The following is a 12206-nucleotide window of genomic DNA, read 5'->3' as shown; positions in this document are numbered from 1 at the left end:
GTGCTGTTGACATGGGCATTAAGGGACAAAACTCCCCCACATCCCGGGGGCCCCGCGGGTTTCCTGTGCAGTGCTGTGATGGAGGGCAAATCCCCGTGTCTGTCTGTCACCGTGAGGTCCATCTTGTGTTGATGATCAGGATAACGTCACACTTTTACAACTGAAGGGAATTAAGATCACCTCGTGACATCAGCAGGTGCAGTAAGCACATCAAACACTTCATGTACTTGACACCAGAGGTGCACATAATAATAATAATACATTTTATTTGTTGGCGCCTTTCTTAACACCCAAGGTCACCCTACAAGTAAAAGAGGGTATTATCATACTTTATCATACTTAACTGTAAACTCATGATGCTGGAAACAATTGGATGTCACTGCTTTATCATTCAAGCTCCATTTAAGAATCTCTGTTTAGAGAAATGCATAAGAACTCATAGCACACACAAACATTAAAGTATAATTATGAAACACTTGTGAAGAAATAAGTCTGGTGTACTAAATTCAATTTCCAAGGTATTTGCCTAGGGTAAGGTATTTGTCCCAGGTAATTCATCGAGGCAGAGTGGACACTGCTTGAAAAATAAGCAAACTCTGGACTTGGATTCAGAGTGACTCAAACTCTAGCTTTATTTTAATGACTGACTTGTACTGTCAGAACTTGACCTTGCAATCAGAAGACTTGGACTTGGGTGAGGATATTGTTTAAAAATACTCAAATCACAAGGCACTCATGTGCAGTGCTGGGCACCATTAAACGATACCAGTATGATAAAAACAAGTCTAGATACAACTGGTATCGAAAAAAAATAAAAGTATCATAGGAGGTACATAAGAATATATATCTTTAGATCCAAGTTCTGTTGGTGCTGGTCCAGGGACAACATCAAAGGGAGTGAGGTTGTTTCAGCTCAAATAAATAATACACATGAACATTATTGTTTTATTGTTCTATAAATCCTACTCACTGGTTAGATTAAAAAGCCTTTATTTCTACTGCATACCCTTAGACAAGTCATATAAGCCTTGGCTTTGTAAGTCGTCCAGTAAGACATGCTGTAAAAATAAAGGCATTTAATTCTACCCAGTGAGTGACAGAATCACGTCCCTAAAAGCACCACAGTATCATCCATGATCCTCTGGAGCGTTCCTCTTGTACCTATCTGATCCAACAATGAGGACTTGAAGGCGTCTGGAACTCGGAAAAATGCGTGTCTGAGCGCCACCACCTCGTGACATCAGCAGATGGGGGGCGTGGCGTCATGAGCTCAAACCGAACGTGCAGAATTCCTCCAAACATGCACGAGAGAAACCAACCTCAGCTCCAGGTTCGTTCATCACGAGGGAACTAGTTAGCAGTGCAGTGAAAAAGTCACGCATATGGGCCCTTTAAAACTCCTCCTCCCGCGCCTCTGTGCAACATCTGGCGCCAGTCCCTCTCCAGACCGTGCGCACTCCGAGGGCCCCGGCTGTTCCACTCTGTTCTCGGGCCGGGCTCGTGTGCGCATGTCCGCTCCCCTCAGCCTGGGCAACGGTACGGGGGCACACACACACACACACACGCGCAGACACACACGCGCGCGCACAGACACACACGCGCTTTTACACTCTCTCGCTCCTAAATCCGCACAGTAACGGGACACCCAGCGGGACTGCATCTATGGAGCGGCTCACCACTCACTTCCTAAAGCCGTCTGGTCCACGATGAACTTTTGGATTTCAGTAAAATGTCTCTCCAGTTGAGCCGCTTCCTCCTCCTCCTCCTGGGTTTCTACTTCCAGCCGCTGCGAGCTCAGGGTAGGTCCCGTTCCTTTTTTTTTTCCTTTTTTTTTACGCGACATCCTGCTCTATTTCTTTTACGCACGAGCTCCTTTTTAGCCACAAACACATCACACACTCACTTATTGTAATTGTTTTAATTCTCTTTGCTAAACCAACACCACTCCTCCTCCTCCTCCTCCTCCTCTCGCTACAGCCAGAAATTGTCCAACTTTATTTGGATAAACGACACCAAAGTGCGTAAAAGTGACGCCGCGGTGTTTGCGTACTGGAACGTAAGGTCGCTTTATGAGGCGACGCGTTGAAAAAGAGGAATAAAAGTTTGTGTGTGAAGAGGCGAGACCCTGGGTTTGGCTGAAGTGTCCAGAATGAGTGAACGCTAGCCTGGACTTTCCCGTTACTTTCGGCGGAGGGGCTAGCCTGGTGCAGCGAGAGGACAGGGAACTGCTGCTGCTGCTGCTGCTGCTGCTGCTTCCCCGACGTAAACTCCTGCTAAAGCGCAAACATGGGCTACGGACAGGCAGGTTTTGTGTCAAGGAAGGGCAAGGTGAGGGTTTGAGCTGGAGACAAGGGGGACATTGAGGTGAGGGACATTCCCAGGCTGCCATAACTGTCAGAAGTGTACGGGCGGGATGTGCCTTTGGTGGGAAACTCTTCTCTGGATATTTGATGGGTTCTTGGTCCACGTCATGACTGAGATGTTTTTATTATTGGAAGTATAGACCAGTGTAGATCCACACATACATTTACCTGCGCATCATTTTAGAATCCTAATGTACGCAGAAGAATCTGTGATGCACCGACTGACCATGTTCCTGTTCTGTGACTGTGTGTGGAGATGACCACAGATTGTTGGATATGTCCAATCTTATATAGCATTTAATCACATTCAAACAGCAGGTTTCCAGCATGTCCTGGAGTCCACAGAGTGTGTATTTTCAGTTGACAGGTTACAAAGAAAAGTTCTTTTTACGGCAGTGACACACAACAGGCCCCACCAAAGAGCACTTTTTAGTTTTGCCAATTTTCACAAGGATTTTCTCCTCTGACGAAAATTTAACACAAACACTTAGATTTGAATAGATTTGAAAGTGCATTTCTTTGAGTTTGGCAAAGCATGGGATGTATGTAACAATGTCCAGAATGTATTTATTTTATTTATTTATTCTTTATTTAACCAGGAAAGTCCAGAGGGGGACCTATTGTTCATGTTTTTGTGGTAGGAGAAACCAGAGTACCCGGAGGAAACCTACACAGACACAGGGAGAGCATACAAACTCCACATAGAAAGGCCTCTTCCAGGTGGGAATCGAACCCGGGACCTTCTAGCTCTGAAGCACGAGCATATGGAGGTTCATTGCATTGATAACATTTGATATATTTGAAAGTGAGACTTTTCTAAAAGGAGCAGTCAGTTCTCCACATTGAAGTGTTGATGTGAGGTGTGACATGTGCTGGACCTGTGTTCACCGTCCAAATACAGATCACTTTATTTTACACTATTGATACATAACTAACTTTAGTACAACGTTATGTGCTCTGTCACAATGTCAAATAACTTGTTTTGTTTTTTGTACAATTTGTTGTATACAAACTTGTACCTATGGATTAGATACACCTTGGAATAATATGTATTTGTAGTTTGTTGGTACAAAATGTAATAAGACATAACTCTAACCTTAAGCCCCAACCCTAAGGTCTCGTGTCCTATTACTTTATGTACTTACAAGTACTAATACAAGTTATTCCATTGTATATCCAAAGGTACAGGTTATTACACACTGTTACAGAGTACATGACATTGTACTAAATTAAGTTTGGTACAATGTATCACAGTACTGTAAAATAAAGTGATTCCTGCAGATCTTTAGTTTATTGTTAATATCTCTGCTGGACAAATCCCTGAAACTAAACCCAGCACAAAGTTTGACTTCTCTGTCAGGAAAACCCATGTATTGTGCATTATATAAATAATAATTAAAAAATTTTTTTAGTCTTATTGGTGTGACTGTTATGAGTGGATTTATGGATCACCTTTTAACCACAATGGACAAATTCACTTGTTACATTTGGCACTTAATAAGATCACTCAGGGTGTGCAAAACAGACAGGAAATGTGCAAACAGTTCATGCTCATGCATGAGGGTTCACTTTGGACCTGAAGTAACAACTTTCTGTGTTCTCACTGAGTGACAGTGCAGGATTTCAGAGGCAGTTGTGGTGAACAGGTCTGAGCTCATTCTACACATTAGGACATGGAGGAACATGTAGGGGGAGGAAGATACTGAATTTTAACGGGGGCAATAAGAACAAATAGAAACAAGATTAAAAATACAGTAAGATTAGAATAGTATATCACTCATATGTGTGATATATATATATGATATATCGGCCCTTGCCCTCCAGAATGTCATAAACCTTTTTCCCTTTTTCTTTTTACCATTTACCAAATAACACACCCACCATAGAGGTCAGCATTGTATGTAATAAAGGGGGGGGATGATCCAATATTGTCCACAGACTAACACAGCTAAAGTTTTGATGTCATTACACTCCAAAATGACACCAACACAGCCCCGCGCTTCATTCCAAACAGCGGAGGGCGCGTTTATCTCTGTTTGTTGACACGGGCCACACGTTGGCTCTGGTGTGGCCCGAGTGCTGCAGGCAGGAGGCTTTGGAGATGCAAATGAGTCGGCCCCTGGCTCCTTTGTGCCGTGTGTGTATTGCTCTTTAGGACACACTGGCTTTAAATGAGCTCTCACTTGTTAATTGACTGAACCAGCTTTGGCCATCCTGCGCTCCGCTGTTGTTACTTTGTTGTTCCGAGCGAAGCCCATTTGGCCCGTTATCTGGGGGCTGGCGCTCAGATGTTGGTGGTGGTGGCCTTTGAAGTTGCTCCACATGGAGGCAGCATGTCCATGTGCTCAGTGTTTTTTTTTTGCCGTATCGCGATCGTCCTGCCACGTTGACCCGGGACATGAAAGGAACACTGTAAGATCCGTGTTCGGGGGACGGCACGCACGCTTTTCTTGACGGTTCTCCCCGTTAGTGGTTAAACATGTGCAATAACCCGAGCGGGGCGTCACAGGTTCGTATCACGTTGGAGTGACTTTTTCAGTGAATGATGTGAAACACGCAGCGGACACGGAGTTCTGTTTTGTTTCATGGGAGTTTGAGTAATCCCGCACGAGTCTGTCTTTCATCATCTTATTATGGGCTTTTATGTTTGTTCCCGTACCTTTCCCCCCGTCTGGTAATAAAGATTTCAAATACACCAACCCAACATCCGAAGAGTCTCGCTGATGGGTCCATTTCACCTGAGAGATGATTGAAAGCAGTGCAAGAACCCCCATAGCACATGTTTCAGCCAGAGACCATCTGTCGGACGATTTATCCAGCCAATATCGGCAAGTTTAGGCCGTCGGCTGTTGGCCTTAAAGGTGTATTATGCAACGTTTTATGTGGAAAAAGCTCGATATTTGTGCGTAATTGTGAGCCAGCGGTGCCTTCACTTTCCATCAGTGGCCTCCACAACACTCCAGGATCAGTTGTTTTGTTGGTTTTGTGGTCAGAGCAGTGAAAACCTACCACAGACTCTGAAACAATTGTTGGAGGTCATTATGATGGAAACTAAAGGTGTGGTGCTAACTGCACACAGCTGCTGGGTCACTGGAAGGTCAAACACAAATGCATGAATCAAACTTTTTTTTACATAATGCACCTTTAAAGGCCAGGCGCTGTTAAAGCCACAATGATTAGTTTGATGATTAGTCTGAATTATGAGTTCAAGAGCGACAAGAAGCTGAAGCGAAAAGTCCACGACTCAATCAACCAAGTCCAGTCGACGATATCTAAATGTCTTTTACGATGGAACAATATATGTTTATGTTTATGTTTATGTTTATGTTTATGTTTATTGATAGGATCCCCATTAGCACAGCCGTCACTATTCTTCCTGGGGTCTGCATATAAAAAATACATCAAAAGTATTAAAGGAACAGGCCACCGTTTTTACACACTGAGATATGTTCTTACCTAACCGTAGCCGAGTTAATATATCCCCGTCTGGTCTTTGTCCGTGCGCTCTGCCAGGCAAACGGAGCACATACGCAGCCTCTCCCACATGTCATATAGCTCCAAAAAAGCTCACGATAGAAGCTACCAAGCTCTTCCACATGTTCCCTATTTAAATAAAGTTACGTGAAGTGTTTTCATGCGAAGTATATTTACACAGAAATGTAACATGATTTTATAAGCAGATAAAAAGGGCACTATATTGTGAGGCGTAATGATACAGGAGCACAGCGTCTGCGCAGTAACTCCTAAAGACTTCCCCCGCTCACTTCCGTCAGTAGAAGCTGTGTGACTTGTAGAGCTGCAGAGAACAGTTGAAGAAGCGTGGATAACTTGTGAACGATGCCTTTTACGTGCATCGTGCCGGGCTGTGATAACAAGCAGAAAGTATATAGTGTAGTAATGTTTCACAGATTTACAACTCACCCCGGACGACGACACAGGACTCAGGACCTCGACCATGAGGTAGGAATGTGCAAGCACTTTCCCAAAATATATTTTCTGCTTGTTGTAAAAGGCTCTGTACAAGTCACGCAGCTTCTATTGACGGAAGTGAGCGGGGGAAGTCTTTAGGAGTTACTGCGCGGACGTTGTGCTCCTGTATCATTACGCCTCACAATATAGTCCCCCTTTTTATCTGCTTATAAAATCGACATGCTACATTTCTGTGTAAATATACTTCGCATGAAAACACTTCACGTAACTTTATTTAAATAGGGAACACGTGGAAGAGCTTGGTAGCTTCTATCGTGAGCTTTTTTGGAGCTATATGACATGTGGGAGAGGCTGCGTATGTGCTCCGTTTGCGTGACAGAGCGCACGGACAAAGACCAGAGGTTAGGTAAGAACATATCTTGGTATGTAAAAACGGTGGCCTATTCCTTTAAGTTACAAAAAAACACTGTATATCATGTGATATCGTATCACAATACTGTATATCATCAGTACATTCTTGGCATACGACAATTATGCATCAAATCTCAAGGCATAGTTAATATATATATAACTGAACTGAATATATATTCAGGTCAGTTTTACTGAATAGAAATGTTTTTGTGCTTTTGTGTTTTCTACCAGAGGCAGATTTTCTGGTTGCATGGTAAATGAACTCAACTTTTCTATCTTTATAAGGCCAAAGCGCTTTACAGTAAGAACCAGTCAGCCATTCACTCTCTCATTCATACACCAATGTACACAGACACTGGAGGAAAGTAGGATGAAGTTTCTTGCCCAAGGACACAACAACAGTGTGTATTTGCGGGAGCTGGGATTCGAACCCACGACCTTCTGATCACGAGATGGCCCGCTCTCCCACCTGGGCCACCGTCGCCCCACTGTCATGCATGCTCTGCTCTGCACGTTGCTGTGGTGTGTCTCGTAGGATAGCCGTGTTTATCATTGCTGAATAAGGCCGCTTTGATGCCATTATATTTGAAAGAAAGATGATAATGAACACAATAATACGATCGTCTATCTTATACTGACAGCCGCTCCAGTGGATTCAGCCTGACAAGGTGCTGGTCCCAGAATCACAGCGTAACACCAGTCGAGCTGCTTGGGTTTTGTCCGGTCTGTAACGTCGGTAACTCCCCAGCTGCAGCATTGGACACATGACTGAGCAATAGTCAATATATGACAGAACCAGAGCTGGGGTTATTTCTTTAGATGCTTTCCATGTTAAACCATAGCATGTGCATTAGTCCTGTGCACCGTGTTTTAATGGAGAGGCCAATTCCCATTTTGGTAACAATGCTGTCCACAGGTTTCTTCCAGGATAATGTGTTATTTAAAGTGATGCCTAAAGGTTCTTCGACCAGCTCCATCAGAGTAACACCTACGGACAGCACTACAGGGAGTAATAATGAAACACATTGAAAAGAAATGGTCTTTTATGGAGAACCAAAAATCATTAAAGTACCAAGACCGAGCACTGGCATTCATTTAAATTTTAGAAGTTTCATAACATTCTATTTGGCTTAACATTAATCACATCTGCCTCAAAGTATCGGCAGAACTTATGAGCTCTCGACAGCTCTCGGCGTGACACAACCCATTCTGGAACATCTCCTGTGTGTATTTTTGGAATAGACTTTTATTGCCATTGAAAATCGATGATTATTAAAAAAAGGCCTGGACGTCACATCACATGTCTGTACTATTTGGTAAACATACAGATTTGGAAGCTTTTGGCCTTGCTTTGCTGTGTTTTGTCCTCTGCAAATGACAATGTAGCATAACCTGAATTATGACGACCATCTCATGTCCAACCCTGACCACAGCACATGTGTGGGTGAGCGATGTGCCCGTCCGCTACATCAGATTCCATACATTTTTCCCTCCTCCAGGTTGTGTTTCTCGTTGTTTTTTTCCCCCCTTTATGTTGCCATCGAGCTGCGAGGGCCGGCCGTGAGAGAATGCATCTGGAACCAGTTAGATTCCTCAAAGCGTTCGGAGGGGGGAGGGAGGAGCGTGTCCTCAGCCCCTGTCCGCAAACCTAATTACAGTTTGGTCAGCGCTAGATTAAAGTGCGGCGGCGAGAGCGGGGTTTCCTGGCAATCCCCGGACATCGGCAACGCCAAAGCTGTGCCCGATGCCGCCGGCTCTGTATAGTGACGAACTACACAAAAAAAGAAAGATCGAGCTGTCCACTCCGCGGTCACTTTATTTGTCCCTTTTTTTAGGATCCAGGACAGAAGACAATGCATAGAGAGCGCGGCCATGTCTGACCATAGGCGGACACTGTGGCCCCAAGACATGACTAAAGTTTGAGTAATCCTGTTTACTGAGGGCGTTTATTCTTCTGCTACATCAGTGTGTCCAACATCAATTTAAAAAGTGGACTTTTTTACATCGCAGTATTGATTTTATGTGTCCATTTGTTGACTAATAGAAGGTGCAGATGGGAAGATTCAGTTTTGCAGTATCAAACAGAAAAGGAGTAGATGCAGAGAGTAGATAATAGATAATAGAGCTCGGGGTGTTGATCAGTTAATCGTCATCAATCATCATGGGCTTAATGGATTCAAAAGTATGTTGACAGTTAATCGTTTTGTTGCATACTGTATAATCGAAGTGCAAATAAGCATGAAATGTGCAATCTGTTAAAGGAATAGGCCACTGTTTTTACATACTGAGATATGTTCTTACCTGAGCTTTGACGAGTTCTTTAGGACCTGTCTGATCTTCCCCCGTGCCTTCAGTCACGTAAACACAGCACAGACGGCGTTAGCATTTAGCCTCTCCCTCTCTCCTCTATAGCTCCAAACGAGGTCAAGATAGAAGCTACCAAGCTCTTCCACGTTTTCCCTATTTAAATATGGTTACGTGAAGTGTTCCACTACAAAGTATAAGTACACAAAATTAAACAATGTGGATTTTCTAAGCGGATAAAAGGGGGAACTATATTGTAAGGCGTAATAATACCAGGAGTAGTTTGAAATCCGTGTAGTAATCTTCACTTAACTGTGCAAATGCCAAATTACTACTGGTATTATTACGCCTTACATTATAGTCCCCCCTTTTATCCGCTTAGAAAATCCACATTGTTTAATTTTGTGTACTTATACTTTGTAGTGGAACACTTCACGTAACCATATTTAAATAGGGAAAACGTGGAAGAGCTTGGTAGCTTCTGCGCTGTGTTTACGTGACTGAAGGCACGGGGGAAGATGAGACAAGTCCTAAAGAACTCTTCAAAGCTCAGGTAAAAACATATCTCAGTATGTAAAAACGGTGGCCTATTCCTTTAAAGTTTACAAATGCATTATCTGTATTTTGGTTAATAATTCAACTTTTTAACAATGTTTAATGATTATTACAGTGTTTACAATCTTGTTGGTGTAATCTGTCCTGTACAACGACACTAAGCCGACCCATTGACTGCCAATGACATCTATAGACGTCAATTAGGTTTTTCAATGGGAACAGCTGCAGCAAAGCCTTGAGCATGTCTGGTGTTATAATCTTTGTTGTGCCGCCTAATGCTGCCACATAGTGACTCAATAAAAGAACTACAAGTTATTTTATTGAGTCACTAGGTGGCAGCATTGCTCTTTTGTTTTCTCAGTTTTTTGATCAGAAAACCGCATTTTGGGTGAGAAGAGGAGAGTCTAATCTTTCTTTTGGTGGGTTTTGTGTTGTCATGGACCTAGACCTACATTTTCTGTGGGTCTTGAAACAACAGTCAAAATCCTGAAAAACCTCTTGCAGTGGGAGCGCTCTGATTTGAAAATGGCTGGCAGTCAATGAGTCAACAGTTAATCGATAGATGACGTTGCCAGTTAATGAATGAAATCCAGCAGAATGTACATCCCTAATTAGAGCTTTTAGGGCTTGATCTTGTGTTTCTAAACGCAGACTATGGCCTAACCTTATGGGGCGCATTGCGTGTGCTGGACAAACACCCATGGTCAACCAGACTGTGTCCGCGGTGGTGGGGGAGTGGGGGTGAACACATCCTTTTGTTTGTTTTCGACATAGACTCGCGTCACAGCGGGACCAGCTGCACATCTTTCTCTCCGGACACGGACAGTGTTTCACTCACGCTGGGATAAAGAATGTTTTAGTTTGACCTGATAGAGCTCATAAAAGCCTAAAATGCTAAAGTAAGAACGTGAGGCAGCGCGATACAGACGAGTAGAAGAAGTGAGGCTAAAGGAGAGCAGCGCTCAACCACGCCTCAGTCAGTCCACGGCTCTTTTTTTTATAAGCAACGCCTTCTCGCAAGTGACACAGACACACACAGTGGGAACCAGATGTTTACATACACTTCATAAAAAGACACGTTTGCATTTCTTTCTCACTGTCTGACATGAAACGCGAATTCCAGAGAAAGACTTGAGTGAAAAAAAAGAGTTTTTTAGAAATATTTTTGTTACTTTTGACAAAAGCAAGCGTTTACATACTTTTCATTAATATTTGGTAGCATTGCCTTTAAACTGTATAACTTGGGTCAAACCTTTTGGATTTCCTTCCACAAGCTTCTCACAATAGTTGCAGGAGTTTTGATCCATTCCTCCAAACAGACCTGGTGTCACTGAGACACATTTGTGGCCACCTTGTGCGCTCATTCCTTTCAGCTCTGCCCAGACATTTAAACTGGACTGAGATCAGGGCTGTGATGGCCACTTCTAACTGTACATTACTTTACTTTATTTGTCTCCCTTGGGAGAAATTTAGCTCGGACAGGGTCCCGCTACACAACAAGACACCACATTACAGTCCACAAATACACATAACAAAAGACTGCAGTGAACAGTGCATTTACTCCCTCTCAGCCTCTCATGTCGTACAGGACTGGTTTCACTCTGGATAATGACAAACTCTTACCAGGTTCAGCATCTTCACCAGGTCTTTTGTTCTTGGGTTGATCTTCACATTTCAGACACAGCACGTTCATCTCTGGGACACAGAACCCGCCTTCTTTCTGATCTGTATGATGATTGGACATTTCCATCATTGTTTGAACCAATGAACCTGAACCTCAAGTGTCTTGAAATTACACCCAAGGATGAACCAGACTCTAAGGTCATGAGATCGTCATCTGGTCTTTCCCAAACTGTTTAAAGGGATAGTAATCTGTGTGTATGTAATGTAAGCTTGTATGTATGTATGTAAACTTCTGACTCTGCAAAAGTAACAAAAACATAAAAAAAAGAAAATTCTATCTCTCATTTTTCTGGTTTCATGTCAGAAAGTGAGAAAAAATGAAAATGTATAAGGTTCATGTAAACATCTGGTCCAGCTGTAGCATCAGCTGCGCCCAGGCAAGATAACTGCCTTGTTTGGAGCAAAACTGTCCTTGCACCAGTCGGAAGATGGCCTTAGTCTGTGTTATCCCTGAAATGAGCTTCAGCAGTGATATTTTTCAGTTCGCCTGTTCCTATGACTTCTCCAGTGACACCTCTATAATAGCATAAATTGTGTATTATAGTGTGAATAACTGCGATACTAAACTCAAACCAGAATCATGCCGTTCAGAATTCTTGTTTAGAAGTCTAACTACATAATTGCAGCCTTTGTGCTTTTGCTAATTACCACTCAAATTGCATCTCTCATGGCTCACTTTCACCCTCCTCTCTGCAGCACGTCTGATATTAACGTGCACATAATGTGATATGAGCCGGCTCTGGTTAGATTGTCTGATCTTGTGGTTACCTCATTCTTCTGTAATCCAATTGTAACGCTCTGCAGCTGGCACTTGATAACAACCATTACACTCATAACGCTGCCCATTATTGTGTTTGGATAAGAAGCGACTGCTCAGCTCTGGATGATGGATGATCCAAGACGACACACTATCAACTACTAAACCAGTACAATATATACAAGACACAAGACCGCATGCAT

The 12206-nt window shown here is 43.1% G+C and overlaps 1 protein-coding gene across 1 annotated transcript in view; it reads left to right on the top strand.

Moving 5' to 3' along the window:
* The first annotated feature begins 1591 nt into the window (after nt 1–1591).
* Nucleotides 1592–12206, top strand: part of reck (reversion-inducing-cysteine-rich protein with kazal motifs) — a 44630-nt gene continuing 34015 nt past the window's right edge. Inside the window, exon 1 of the mRNA XM_079575915.1 lies at nt 1592–1799. Within this exon, the coding sequence (XP_079432041.1) occupies nt 1730–1799 (70 nt within the window). The 5' untranslated portion in view covers nt 1592–1729. The remainder of the gene's footprint in view (nt 1800–12206) is intronic.

Source organism: Gobius niger, assembly GCF_951799975.1.
Source record: "Gobius niger genome assembly, chromosome: 18".
Taxonomy (NCBI): domain Eukaryota; kingdom Metazoa; phylum Chordata; class Actinopteri; order Gobiiformes; family Gobiidae; genus Gobius; species Gobius niger.
Note: the sequence above shows the minus strand (reverse complement) of the source record. Positions and strands in the feature narration are given on the sequence as shown.